This window comes from Cyprinodon tularosa, unplaced genomic scaffold (genome assembly GCF_016077235.1).
Source record: "Cyprinodon tularosa strain WSP-4 unplaced genomic scaffold, ASM1607723v1 ctg221, whole genome shotgun sequence".
Classification (NCBI taxonomy): Eukaryota; Metazoa; Chordata; class Actinopteri; order Cyprinodontiformes; family Cyprinodontidae; genus Cyprinodon; species Cyprinodon tularosa.
The window spans coordinates 79,935-94,834 of NW_024038824.1; the positions used below are offsets into that span (position 1 = coordinate 79,935).

The following is a 14,900-nucleotide window of genomic DNA, read 5'->3' on the forward strand; positions in this document are numbered from 1 at the left end:
TCTAAGTTTAACAGAAAGGCTTTTAATTGACTGTTGAGCCAAAGTGGACCTAATGAGAGACGATCAAGGAGGACAACATTGCTGAAAACAAATCATAAAAAAGCCAAACTGGAATTTACCAAATAACATGACAAGCCGCAAAGCTTCTGGGAGAGTCCTCCGGACAGGCAAAACAAACATTGAACTTTTTAACCAAAGCACAGCGGTGTTCCCAGACAGAAAAATGAAGCATGTCAAGAAAAGATCACTGTCCCTAGTGAGAAACATGGAGGAGGCTCTGTTATGCCCTGGTACTGCTCTGCAGGGTTCAGTTATATTTGAAGACTACTCAGGAATTCTAGAGAGAAATGTGCTGCCCAGCGTCAGAAAGCTTGGTTTCAGTCAGAGGTCATGGGTCTTCAACAGGAAAATGACCAAAAAAAACAAAACAAAACACTGAAATCTTAAAAGAATGGCTAAGAGCAAAACATTTGACTATTCTAAAGTGGCCTTTTCTGAGCCCTGACCTAAATCTTATTGAGCATCTTGGGAAGAAGTTGAAACTTGTCATCTGGAAACCCTTCAAGACTGAGACAAGTGGAGCAGTTTGCTCATTAGGAATGGGCCAAAACACCTGCTGAGAGAATCAGAAGTCTCATTGACGGCTACAAGAATTGTCTAATTGCAGTGTTTGTATTTAAAAGTTGTGCAACAGTTTTGAATTAAGGCTGCCATCTTTATTGTTTAGGCCTGTTTCATGAGTTCATTTTTTTTATTGTTCTATTAAAGCATGGTTGAAAATTACTATCTGACATATATTTGTTCATTATCATATAATTTTAATTTATTTTGACAGATTCAAGTCATCTCTGCAAACATTGTGGGGTTTTGTTTTCTTTAAACACTGAGGGTAAAAATGGTTTACACGTGTATTTTCAAATGGAGGTTGGCAACACATGAACAGACTATCCTCACCTTTCCTCCAAACCAGAGGTCCAGATTAGCGGACCGGGGTCTATATCCAGACCCAACCTGATTTAAAACATCTTTAAATGACAGCATGTTGTCCAACAAGTGTCGAACTTCACTTGCGCTGCTTCTCCTGTTTGTATGGTAAAGCCCTCCGGAGTGCCCGGCACCAGGCTACACATGATATAAATTAGCCATTGAGCTGTCAGTCAGGGCTGCGCTGCAAGTCACTTTTAGACACAGCAGGCAAACCTGTGGCAAGCTGGGCAATGGGAAAGAAGGAGAAGACGATGAAAAAAGAAAGCAGAGACGGTGTGGACTGCTGGAAAAAGCGCGGTGAACTAGTTAAAGCTACAGTGTGTAACTTTTAGCGACATCTAGCGGTCAGTTAAGGTGTTTTATAAAATATGTGAATCAGGAAACTGTCTATATGTCAAACTGAAAGATTGTTGTTCTCTACTCCAAAAAACACTTTAGATTTCAAAAAGGAAAAATTTTTGTATGTATTTTTATTTAAAAATTAACTGTATAACATGGATGCAAAAACCCCTCATTTTATTTCAGTGTTAAATTCTGCTTAAAGTAACAGATAATTAAAAATGTCTCCTGACCTTTACTGGTTGTAGATTTTCTTTATTTGGACCCTGCTGATTTTCAATTGGTTAGCCCTGATCTAAACCCACCAGGTTTGCATCTTAAATGGACTGAGCTAATAAAATGCAGAAACTGAACATTCAATGCACTTAAAACAATATACATTTACCCAGTCACATACTAACACAGATCTAACACTTTCAACTCTAGTGCAGTCTGCACTTTAGACCACATAACTCCCAATATATAAAAGTAATGAATGACATTTCTCTGTAGCCTAGTTGTTTTATTGAGAAGCCAAAGAAACAGAACAGTAGACGTGTTTTTTTTAATCTGATTTTAATCTACAGGATTTAGAATAAAACAGTTTCAGGTTTGAATTAATTCCAGATTTAGTTTTCCTCATTTGAACATCAATGAAGTTCACTTCATTTTCAACAGATTTATACAACATTTGTTCTGCAGAACAGTAAAAGAAAAACCAGCATATCCAAATACATCAATATGGATATCAGAACGATTAGATGTGTTGTGAGCTGGCACTAGGGCTGAACAACTCATTGCATTTGTAATATAATTGTAATTTTGTTCTGGTTTACAGTAATCTGCAGTAATTCCAAACCCAAAGTCCAGCATATAGTGGCTCAGTGAATGTGGTCTGGACTCTGTGGAGGAGAACCATGGATTCAGAAATGTTATAGAAGGACAGAATACCTGCGGTATAATCCAGATACACTCCTATTCTGTACGATACTGGACCTGAGATGGAGGTCCAGACGTTGTTGTGACAAAAAATGGAATCGGTATGGTTACAAATTAATGCCCAAGATTTGTCATTAGATCCAAAATGACATTCATTCGAACTTCCTGCTCTGCTGATGCTCTTGTAAGAGACTCCTACATGAAGTCTCCCTTTCCACTCTAACTCAAAGTAACAACATCCAGTAAGACTCTCTTTGCTCAGAACCTGACAACAAGTAGTGAATCTTTCTGGGTCTTTACAAAAAGTCAGAGCTTTACTCCTCCATCTCACCTTCCTGTTCCCCTCTGTTAGGTCCAGCTCTGGGTGTGCAGTGTTTGGATCCAGTGTGATTTTACATGAATATTTTAAGAACCCTGCTCTACTTCTTGGTTCTGGTCCTGAAAGTAAAACCTCCACCTCAGGCAGCATTAATGAGATGTTTGTCCATGTTTCTCGAATAATGTCCTGCATTTTATCTCTGAGCTCTGAAACAGCTGCTGTCACATCCTCAAAGTGTCTCAGAGGACGGATATTGATGCTGGATGAGTGTGTAAACTCACTGAGTGCTGACAGTGAGGGGTAGCTGTGGAGAAACTGGTTGTGATCCTCTGTGTTTAAGAGCTGCTTCAGCTCAGCTTCTTTCTTCTTCAGCTCAGTGATCTCCTGCTCCAGCTTCTCCTGAAGCTCTTTGACTCGACTCACTTCAGTTTCCTGCTGGGATCTGATCTGCTGCTTCACATCAGAGCTTCTTTTCTGGATGAGACGGATCAGCTCAGTGAAGATCTTCTCACTGTCCTCCACTGTTTTATCAGCAGAGTGATTGATGGCCTCCACCTCCTGCTGAAGCAGCTTCACATCTTCCTCCCTGTCCTGGATTCCCTGCTGGATTCTTCCTCGTCTCTCCTCCAGCTCTCTCTGCCTCTCAGTCCTTTCTGCTTCGGCTGACACTATGTCATGGCCTTTATGTTGATCCACAGAGCAGAGATAACAGATACACTTCTGATCAGTACGGCAGAATATCTTCATCACCTCATCATGACGAGAGCAGATGTTCTCCTGGAAGTACTTGGAGGGCTTCACCAGCTTGTGTTTCTTAAATGTAGCTGAATCATAATGAGGCTGAAGGTGTTTCTCACAGTAAGAGGCCAGACAGACCAAACAGAACTTGGTGGCTTTCAGTTTTCTTCCAGTGCAGAAATCACAGGCCACATCTTCAGGTCCAGCATAGCAGTGATCAGCAGGAGCAGCTTGGAGTCCAGTCGTCTTCAGTTGTTTCAGTACAGCTGCTAACATGCTGTTCTTCTTTATAACTGGCCTCTCAGTGAAGTTCTCTCTGCACTGAGGGCAGCTATGCATTCTTCTCTGATTCTCTTTATCCCAGTGTCTTTTAATGCAGCTCATACAGTAACTGTGCCCACAGGGAATAGTTACTGGATCCTTCAGTAGATCCAGGCAGATGGAACAGCAGAAGGTTTCTTGGTCAAACTGAACTGTCTGCAGCTCCATTTCTCCTCTCGGTTGCAGTACCTCTGTGAGTTTTACTTCCTGAAAGCAGAAAAAAAGTGTTGGAGCTGATCAGCAAATCTTGTGTCAGTTCAACCTGAAAAACTCACACAAAGACAGACAGCAATTAAAAGAGTTTTACTGATAAAATATTTTAAGTATTTGGCATTCAGACCGTGGGGGGAAACAGCGCAGATGTTTACTTTGATTATGCAGTCTGGCAAAAACATGTGAATAAAATTGGAAGCAATAACCACTACCAGTAATCACTGCAAAGTTTAGCCAAAGATTCTATTGAGACGAATGAAGTAAGGCTTTTTGTGCTCAGACCCTGGCAGAGCACAAGCTTTCAAAATAAAAATAAAATATTTTGAATGTAAACTTGAAAATAAATGAATGGTTTAGTAATTAATCAGCCAGTAAAACATTTTCTATTCAATGATGATAAATAAGGACCTTGAACAGGAAAACATCACATTTAGGAACAGTGACCCTCAATGGAATATTACGTTTATTAAACTGCCCATTTATCCAGTCGTTTAAGAAACTAAATTTAAAACACCAACCTAAATATAACTTGGTAATAAATTTTAAAAAGGAGACTCAAATTTGAAATAGGAACCTAAACACTTAAAATTACAGATTGCCTCGATTGTATGTATTTTTTTTTTTCAAAAGTATTGTGGTCTTATGTTTATGGTTATAACCTTTCAGATTTTAAATATGCTAAAATGTTCTGATGATGATGATAGTTTATGTTTTTCCTTCTGATGTTTATATATTTAAAACAAAAATGGAAGTAGTCACATTTTTTATTGTTTCTTGAATTATTTTTAGTTTTTTATCCTCTTTCAAAATAGTGAAAAAAATGAAAACATATATATATTAGTATTTCTAAATATTTTTTCTTTTCTTTTAAAAAGCCTTTTTTTTTCCCCATTTTGCATTTGGATCCAGCTAGGCTTATAACCCCCCAAATGTGGTTTTGTATATTCTAATGTGTATATATGCATCCTCTATCACTTGAACGTTCTTATTTAATGTTCTGAGTTAAATTTCACTCTTTTATTGCGTAAATAATGTAAAGTAGACGAAAATAAAGGCGAGCCTGTGCTTAAAAAACAACAACGTTATTGTCCGTTGTAATTATCAAAATATTCATATTTTACTCAACTTCTGGGAAGGTTGAAGTTTTATTTATTTATTTTTTTTACATTGTAACATTTGAAAAACGGTCATTCAAACCGTTAAGTGCAATAGGCTCTATGCACAGCTCCACTACTTCCTGAATTTAATGCAGCTCCTTTGTTTCCTGTCTTTCATGATTGGATGCACTGATTAATCCAGGTGTGTATGACCTAAGTAACTGGCCAGACACACCTGGATTAATCAGTTCGTCCAGTAATGAAAGACAGGAAACAAAGGAGCTGCATTAAATTCAGGAAGTAGTGGAGCTGTGCATAGAGCCCATTCTTCCTCACCTTCATAGAGAAATGCAGGGTTTAGTGTGAGCAATGAGTCAGACCGAAACGTTAGCTCCTTCATTTAGCCATGCTAACGGTCACTCAGCTCACCGAGTCAGAAGTGGAATAAATGAACTCCTGTCTTCTAGTTTATTCCTTTTTATCTACTGGGCCTGATTCTGGTTACAGACAAATAAAGCAGCTAAGATATATCATGTTGTTTTTTTCCTCACCACCAACCGATGCCAGTCAAGATATCTGTGGAGATAACTAACTCTCATCAGTATAAAATAGCAGGGACCAACTTCTTCTTCTCTAATTTAATGGCGGTGCACAGATGACTGTAGGTGCGCATTACCGCCATCAGCTGGTATGGAGTTTTGACAGGATTAAACCCCTCATTTAATCTTTCAAATAAATAACAAATTTTAAGATGAAATATTAAAGTTTGAAAGAAAAAAAGAACAAAGGAACATAATCTTATTTTATGTGTGAAGAGATAGTTAATAATCAGCTGAATTCTTCTTATACTATACTTCTGATAGTGTGACTAAATAGCTTCATCTTCCCTACATTAATCACTTTTACCTGTGACAAATAGGGTGCTTTTTAAACGTGACACGTATTAAAATATTTATTCCCTCCGTTTTCTTTCATCGCTCGACATTTTTCCCATTCTTGGCTGAATTCTATCAAATGAATTTTCTCATCTTTCTTTTTCCCATTGTTTTGACCATCTGTCCCTTATTTTCTTCTTAATGAAACCTTTAACTTTCAGTTAGCTGACCTTGATATCTATTTCATCTGAAATGTGTCTGGTTGCCTCTTTTGTGATTTGTCTGCTGATTACCTCTATGAGCTCCATGCCAGTGTAACAATTGATCCCATCATATTAATTCTAATTACTGTTTTTATATTTCTATTCAGATGTCTGGTCTGCTTTCTGAGTATCTTTTTTTATACCAATTAATAATTAGCTAAAATATTAGTATGCTTTTGATCTCATCGGCTGATCATCTTTGATCCAGTATAGAGCAAATAGTTCTACCATTTTTCCTGACTATACTGATAAATTATTATCACTTATTCTCTTCCTTATATACCAGTTTTACTCAAAACCGAGGAATAATGTAAGCTGCACCAATTTGATCTTTTATATTCTGTGATGCATTTGTATTATTTTATTCTAGAAATACCTGAACTATCGCTCTGAATTTCTGAAATTTTATGATTTAAGTTCCAAGCATTTTTTTAGGTCTGTTTTTTGTCTTTTTCCCAGGATGGTTTTAGAACTTCTTGTATTGAATGGTTTTGTTCATGTCCTATTAAATTTGCACAATAGTTTAAAGCTAATCTCTTGTTAGGCTCAATGGTGGCTCTCCAAACCTACATTAAAGATGATGAATGTGTTGTTTTAAATACCCCAATAATTATTTTCTGTGAGTTTTTATGGCACTAGTGGCACATTGAGGAAAAAGAAAATAAAAGAGTGGGAGAGACATGCGGCAAAGGACCACAGGTCAGATTCAAACCCGGGTCAGCCATGTAAAGGACTAAACCTCTGTACATGGGTCATGCGCTCTAACCACTGTGTCACCTGCACACCCCAGATATACCCTTACTATCTGATTTTCACTGTTTCCCAGTCTCTTCCAATTAGACATCTCATAATGCGTTATTTCTTTTTACATTTATAAGTATGCAGTTCGATTCAGTTGATTAACGTATATAGTGCAAAATCACAACACATTTCATATCAATGTACTTTACAAAGACAATATAGTCAGATTGGTTCAAAGTATTTTATCTGAAGAAAACCAACTGAATAAATTGATTCATTGATTCAACAGCAATCCTTCACACCAAGCATGCATGCAGCGACAGTAAAGAGGAACAGAAAGAAACCTCCAGAAGAACCAGGCTCAGAGAGTGGCTATCTGTCGATGCTGACTGGGGTTCAAGGAGAGAGAAGCAGAGAAAGAAGCAGAGTTACAAAAAGTTGGTCAGCTCCACAGCTGGCTCCGTCCAGGAAAGACAGCTAAGTAGAGAAGCACCATGTCAAAATTCTTGTCAGAGGATTAAAGAGAGCACAGTCACAGTAAAAAAAAAAAAATGAAAAAAGCCCAAAGGTGTTGATGGCAGCAGCACAGCAGATATTTCTCTCCAGGATAAAGTCATAGCCAAACAGGAACAGACCAGATAAAGCTACTATGATTTAAAAAAGCAAAGAGAGCATAACGTTAGAGATTGAACTAACAAATGTTGCAGGATGGGAGAATAGAGAAGCAGAATAGCTAAAATAGGAATAAGAAGTTTTTTTTTTTTATTGGCATCAGAACTGCAGAATTTTGGATCAGTTGGAGAGTTTTACCTACATTTTGTGGACTTTCCGATTCTAAAGATTACAACAGTCCATATATGTATTTTTCTCTCTTTTCCACAATGTCCAACCCCCATAATTATACAATGAAACAAGTAATTTAGCATTAATGAAAATAATAGGGGAATCACTATGCTCAATTGTGGAATCCAATGTTCAATGAAATATCTATTTGAATAGGTTCACCCAATATTCAACTGTATCTGTCCTTCTGATAAAGAAGTTTTATATAGTTAAACATTTGACCATTGATGCAATTTTGTTTAGGTTTTATGAGCAAACCGTCTCCCAAAATTGCATTGTATGCTTTTTATATGTCAAGAAACACAACTACAGGGTTTTTTCTCTGATTGCATGTCAGTGCCGAGAACCTGCAGCAAAAAATACATTTACCCTGAGCAGGGGTTGGTTCCATCCAGCTTCGAGCTGAGTTTGATGGTAGGAAGAGATGGGAGGAATATCAGGCTTGGATTCCAGGAAGCAGAGGGCTCTTAAAGTAATACTACTTAGACTTAGACAACTTTTTTCATTTTGTATACACAGAGTGTATACAAAACAAATATCATTTTGTACAGCTTTCATGACATTTGCAGCTAGAAGTTCACAAGTGTACACATATACATATATAAACCTTTTCTGCTCTGTGGATATCTAATCTGCTAATCTGTTTTTACAATTTTCTAAAAATAAATTTTTCAGCTTTACAGAAACAACAGTTTGAAAAGGAAATGCAATTGACTATAAAAAACTTTCTTACAGATCCAGTACAACCTAAGAATTGATCAACTACAAAACTCTAAGTTGTTTTTCTACTATATTAGCTGAAATAAGTAAAAATGTGTTTTTAAAGGGAATAAACCTTTTATAATTAATCTAAAGGTACTGGGAATAGCGCTACCTCCTGGACTGAAGGTGTAGTGCGGTTTTCATAGGATGAGTTAAATGTCTTCAAGCTTTTCAAAGAGATGAGGACAACAGGCTGGCCAATACAAAGGCCATTACTATTTTAATTTTAATTAAACTGGTTAAAGTGTTAGTCCAAAATGGTTTATTGTTTGAGTTTTTTCATGCAGTTCCCCAAAATTGTAATAATATTTCTTGAGACAAAATAGTGAGCATTCTATCCTGAAGCCAAAGAAACAGAACAGCACATCAAATATTTTTTATCTAAATCTAAAGGATTTAAAAGAAAACAGCATCAGTTTAAGTTGATGTTAGTTCACTTTTCTGTTTTGGAATAAAGGAACCTGAAGCAAGTTCAATTAATTTCATTCTCATTGGATTTGTACAGGAACATAATTTATTCTGCATTGCAGTGAAAAATGAACTATAATATCCAAATTCATCAATGCAAATAGTAAAATAGAATAATAAGAGCCCAGAGAAGTTTAGATTTTTATGAGGAGATATATTTCGGTGTCATATCAGAATGAAAGAAAACAGAAGTTATATACTTTGCAGCTCCTGTAACAAAGTTAGAGTACCAAATTTAAAAATAAATAATAAATGAAAGAACAGCAGAGAAATAAGAACCAAAACCTCAAATCAACAATGTGAAAATGGACAGAAAATCTATATTGGTTTACAGATCTCTGCAGAGTTTCCAGTCCAGTAAACCCAAAGTCCAGCATGTAGCGGCTGAGTGAATGTGGTCTGGACTCTATGGAGAAGAGTCATGGTTTTAGAGACGCTGTAGAAGGACAGAATACCTGCTGAGTGATCCAGGTGCACTCCTATCCTGGAGGAATAAGGAGCTGAGATGGAGGTCCAGATGTTGTTGTGACCAAATTTGTAACCATCTTGGGAAACATCTAATGCCCATGATTTTTCGTTCCATCCAAACTTACATCCATTTCCATTTCCTGCTCTGCTGATATTTTTGTATACGACTGCAACACGAACTCCTCCTTTCCCCTCCACCTCCCAGTAACAACGTCTATTTAGACTCTCTCTACTCAGAACCTGCCACCAGTCAGTGAATCTTTCTGGATGACTAGAATAAGACTGATGTTGTTGCATCACTGTTACCTTCCTGTTCCCCTCTGATAACAACAGTTGAGTGTGTGCTGTGTTTGGATCCAGTGTGATTTTACAAAAATATTTCAAAAATCCAGCTCTGCTCTTTGGTTCTGGATCTGAAAGTAAAACATCCACCTCAGTGATTGTGATTGAGATGTTTGTCCATGTTTCTCTCAGAATGTCCTGTAGTTTATCTCTGAGCTCTGACACAGCTGCTGTCACATCCTCAAAGTGTCTCAGAGGATGGATATTGATGCTGGATGAGTGTGTAGACTCACTGGGTGCTGACAGTGAGGGGTAGCTGTGGAGAAACTGGTTGTGATCCTCTGTGTTTAAGAGCTGCTTCAGCTCAGCTTCTTTCTTCTTCAGCTCAGTGATCTCCTGCTCCAGCTTCTCCTGAAGCTCTTTGACTCGACTCACTTCAGTTTCCTGCTGGGATCTGATCTGCTGCTTCACATCAGAGCTTCTTTTCTGGATGAGACGGATCAGCTCAGTGAAGATCTTCTCACTGTCCTCCACTGTTTTATCAGCAGAGTGATTGATGGCCTCCACCTCCTGTTGAAGCAGCTTCACATCTTTCTCTCTGTCCTGGATTCTCTGATGGATTCTTCCTCGTCTCTCCTCCAGCTCTCTCTGCCTCTCAGTCCTTTCTGCTGCAGCTGACACTGTGTCATGGTCTTTATGTTCATCCAAACAACAGAGATAACAGATACATTTCTGATCAGTGCGGCAGAATATCTTCATCACCTCATCATGATCAGAGCAGATGTTCTCCTGGAGGTTCTTGGAGGGCTCCACCAGTTTGTGTTTCTTCAGTGGAGCCACATGATAATGAGGCTGAAGGTGTTTCTCACAGTAAGAGGCCAGACAGACTAAACAGGACTTGATGGCTTTCAGTTTTCTTCCAGTGCAGAAATCACAGGCCACATCTTCAGGTCCAGCAAAGCAGTGATCAGCAGGAGCAGCTTGGAGTCCAGTCTTCTTCAGCTGCTCTACTAAAACTGCTAAGATGGTGTTCCTTTTCAAATTAGGCCTCTGTGTGAAGGTCTCTCTGCACTGAGGACAGCTGTGGTTTCCTTTCTGATCCTCTTCATCCCAGTGTGCATTAATGCAGTTCATACAGTAGCTGTGTCCACAGGGAATAGCCACCGGATCCTTTAGTAAATCCAGACAGATTGAACGGGAGAAGGTTTCTTGGTCCAGCTGATTCTGCTCCATTTCTCCTCTCAGTCACAGCGACTGTATGAGTTTCATTTCCTGAAAACAGAAACAGGTTTGAGCTCTGATCACATGTAAGGGCAGAGACGCTGCAGCCAATGAGCTTTTACCTCCAGCGGGTGTTGGTTCTACTCAGATTACAAGTGTAGTTATCTGATTGGTTCTAACATGTCTTTTTTTTTTGTTGACTCTGACCCCTAAATCCCACATTCCCCGTATCTGCGCTGAAATATGTTTTTTATATCAGTATAAAAGATATATCCACAAAATCTCTTATATTCAACAACAAAACATATTTAGTTAACCATACTGTGCAAAATAGCAATAAAAAATTATTAAAAGAGAAGAGAAGGGAAGCTAAACATTGACAAGGAACAATCACTATACTGAAAAAGATAAAGAACATAAGATGTAAGGGGTAATTAAGAATGACATTTGGACAGAAAGCATACAATCTTTTAGCATTGGTGGAATACATTTTCTTTAAAGTATATTTATTTCATTTTTAAATGTCTTTATCTTTCCTTGAGAAAATTAATGTTTAAGGATTTAGAGAGTAGCCAGTTATGAACTGAGGACAAAAATGTTTGGGTTTTACTACAACAACAACAACAAAAATTGTTCAGTTCATTCCTCTTCTTGCTCACATGGAGGACATTTGTCTATGGTGAATTTAAATTTGAAGTATTTGCATTGGTTGGAAGGATAATTGTCATTTAGAATGTTGAAATTAATCTTTTATATTTAGGTAGAATAACAAATTTAAGATATTTAATTCTCAATGCACGGATATCATTTTTGGAGGATTCTCTAATAGGAAAAGTATTTTAATTGGATTGGGAAGATATTTGTTGACACTTTTCTCAAAAAAATGTTTTTGCATTTTTTGTCTATTACATTGATTCCTTCAATAAATGTATTTTTTAGTTTAGGAACTGGAATATTACTGAGGCAATCTTGAACTAAATCAATGAACTTGATCAATGTTTTTAATATAATTTATACATTTTCCATATTCCTGGGATGAGAATTAGGCATTATATTTATTATTTAAATCATTCCAGTGACAATAACTGTCCATCCCTTCACACTGCTGTTCGGGGTCTTAATAACATATTTGAGGAGGTAAAACAGCAGTACCGTATCAGATTTATAGACCCCACCCTGTGAATATATTAGAATCTGCCCTTAGATGAGAGCCAGACCCATTTACACAGTGACAGATAATAACCTTTCAATAAACCAGAACTTATACACCACATATCTTCCTAAATAAACATTCTAAAAACAATTTTCATTTATTTCAGACAGAACCATTTACATATATTTTTTATATCAAACTGCACTTTCAATATTCACCACTGTTCGGCGCCAAGTACTGCTTTCCTCTGAGCACGGAGAAGCACGCTTGCTTGTAGTTGCAATGAATCATGGGATATCCAAGGCTACGCTGGATACACCAGACCTGTCCTTATAATCGGGTAAAAAGAAGGATGCAATATTTGAAATCTCTTAAATGTATCAAATCATACGAATACCTGACTGAAATACTAATGGGATTGCCCACTGATGTACATCAATCCTAACATAGCAATCCCCTTGTTGCCATGTTAATTATTGTTTCATTGTCATTCACTTATTCTTTTTTTTCCTTATCAATGTTACTTTGTATTTCCATTTTGAAATTTACCTCTATGTCCTCCACAGAATTGTACTGTTGCTATTGCTTTACTTGTTTGTACTTACTTTGTTAAAATAAAGTTCATAAACAAAAACAAAAAAAGAAGAAAGATGCACCTCTGTTGCCATTTTAGCTGAAAGAACTGTGCATGTCTTATGAAAAGATTTTTCAGTGGTATGATCTCTAATTATTTTAAACAACCCGTCTCCTAACTTTTACTTGAACATCAAAGTAGCTGCTGGTTAATATTCACTGAGTGCTGCTCCTCCTCCATGTAGCTACTCTCTAAGCACTGAAATGCGACTGCAAATCACATTATTAAAGCAACAGATCCGATGATGTTAGACCGAGATGCCAGACTAGATCCCCACTAGTCCTTCAGAAAGTTACGCCTGTGCTAACCTCTAACAATCAAATCTCACAAGCAATTAAGTCCCACTTGCAGCTGTGGAAGGTGCCTTTATTAAAGGTGGGGGGTATAAACAAGAATGGAGCTGCTTCTTCTTTCTAATGGAATAAGAAAGCGATTGTTGTTGAGACAACACAGTGACGCCCCATGTGAGTGGCTGTAAGCTCTGTGGCGCAGGGTGGCATAAAATATAACATTTGCCCCTTTCTTAAAACAGATATATACAGTCAAATAAAGCTATTTACATAAACATATCCCCAGAATGATTGACAATTTGGAGGACCACTTATTTTGATAATCCAACCAGAAAAAGAGCATCCTCCACTAGGGATGTGCCGATACCAGATTTCTTCAAACCAAGTATGATTACAAGTACTTCAACTTCAGTACTTGCCGATACTGAGTACCGATACCGAGTAATATTAAGTGCCATTAACTCCTCAGAATTAATTTGAAAAATTTTTATTTTCATTTGGCTCAAACAGAAATACACTTGTGTATTTTAATTGTATACATCTGTCCTCTTTTTATATTTTAAGATATAGAACATCACTTTTAGTCTAACCAACCCTGTTAGTTTAACATAGATTTTAACATTTACTGAATAGTTTTAACAGCCTTGTCACAGTTTTTACCTATAGGCAAATTAAACATATAACTGAACATATAATGAACACAAACTGTGAATGTGCAACTGATTAATTACATAATGCTTTTTGTAAAGCTTGTCTTTTAGGTTGGAATCTATTTTAAGAAAGTGAGGGGCATGTTTTTCTTGATGAAAAGCAACATCTCTGCATTTAATCTGTTTCTTTCTTCATTTATGATGTGTGAAACTGAGCTAAAAAGTCTCTCACTTTCTACACTGGTACATGGAGCTGAGAGGTACCTCTGGGACATTTTAGCCAAAGCAGGAAACCGAATTTTATTAACACCCCAGAACTGCAGTGGGTTTTCTTCTCGAGCAATTGTAGTCTCTCCAAGGTAGGTCTCTAACTGAATGGCAGCACCCACTGGGGTGGCATGGCTTGTTGAAGATGACTGTTGTTCTTCCGTTATCTCCTCAAAAACTCTGTCCAGACTGCTGCTAGCTTGTGTCATACGAAGCCTTCTGGCGGGTGGCTCTTCAAGATTCTCCTTTGGCTCTCCTGTATTCACACTCTGCAACTCCACCTTCAGCATTTCTTTGGCATCCATGGCAGTGTTGACGTTTGAGAAAAAACGATCTTTGTACCTACAACAGAAAAAAAAAAAAAAAAATTCCTTTTTATGGATAGGCTAGTGTTTAAATTGTTAGGTAAAAATTTGTAAATCATATCTTGTAACTTAAAGTAAGCTTATTGTGTAGTACTGTATGTTAAATGCCATAAGTGCAATTGCAATATTCTAAATAAATGTTTAATTACATTTTTCAAAACGCTTTAGCTTAATTGATTCTGTTTTGATCATATTCTAATATGCTAAACAAAAATGGGCAGACTTTTACCTTGGATCCAGTAGAGTTGCAATGCAGTAGAGGGGGATCTTCTCCATGTCAGTGAAGCGCCTCTTCACAGCTGCAGCTAAGGTCGACTTCATTGTTTTGATACCCTGATCATCATCAGTTTCTCTGTTCAGGATTCTGAGAAGCACAGTCACAGCAGGGATCACATCTGATGCTAATGCATCAGAGCAGCTTACTTTTCTTGTAAGCTCTTCAAACGGAGCCAGAACAGCGACAGTTTTTTCCAAAAGTGCCCACTGGTGAGCGGCGAGATTCTCTGAAGCTCGTTTTCAGATCTATATATTCCAAGAGCACGCTTCTGCTCAATGAGAAACTGTATCATGTAAAATGTGCTGTTCCACCGGGTCTGTACTATCCTGTTGCAATCTTTTTGTTGGTTGGTTGAGCTGCAGCTGAATATCTTCCAGCCGTGAGTAAGCTAACGTGGAGTGTTTAAAAT

The 14,900-nt window shown here is 37.5% G+C and overlaps 3 protein-coding genes across 3 annotated transcripts; all 3 read right to left on the reverse strand.

The window, feature by feature from the left end:
* Positions 1–1,995: 1,995 nt before the first annotated feature.
* On the reverse strand, positions 1,996–5,547 carry LOC119784224 (tripartite motif-containing protein 16-like). Its single transcript, XM_038286176.1, has 2 exons — positions 5,484–5,547; positions 1,996–3,829 (listed from the first exon to the last, which is right to left on the reverse strand). Exons 1-2 carry the CDS (start codon positions 5,529–5,531, stop codon positions 2,138–2,140), a joined length of 1,740 nt encoding a protein of 579 aa, XP_038142104.1. The 5' UTR covers positions 5,532–5,547; the 3' UTR covers positions 1,996–2,137.
* Positions 5,548–9,037: 3,490 nt separating this feature from the next.
* Positions 9,038–10,918, reverse strand: LOC119784195 (tripartite motif-containing protein 16-like). The gene has a single exon (XM_038286144.1). The coding sequence runs from the start codon at positions 10,865–10,867 to the stop codon at positions 9,203–9,205; it is 1,665 nt and encodes a 554-aa protein (XP_038142072.1). The 5' UTR covers positions 10,868–10,918; the 3' UTR covers positions 9,038–9,202.
* A 2,783-nt stretch (positions 10,919–13,701) lies between these two features.
* LOC119784208 (E3 SUMO-protein ligase ZBED1-like) lies at positions 13,702–14,633 on the reverse strand. The gene is made up of 2 exons (XM_038286154.1): positions 14,444–14,633; positions 13,702–14,191 (listed from the first exon to the last, which is right to left on the reverse strand). Exons 1-2 carry the CDS (start codon positions 14,533–14,535, stop codon positions 13,702–13,704), a joined length of 582 nt encoding a protein of 193 aa, XP_038142082.1. The 5' UTR covers positions 14,536–14,633.
* Positions 14,634–14,900: the final 267 nt, after the last annotated feature.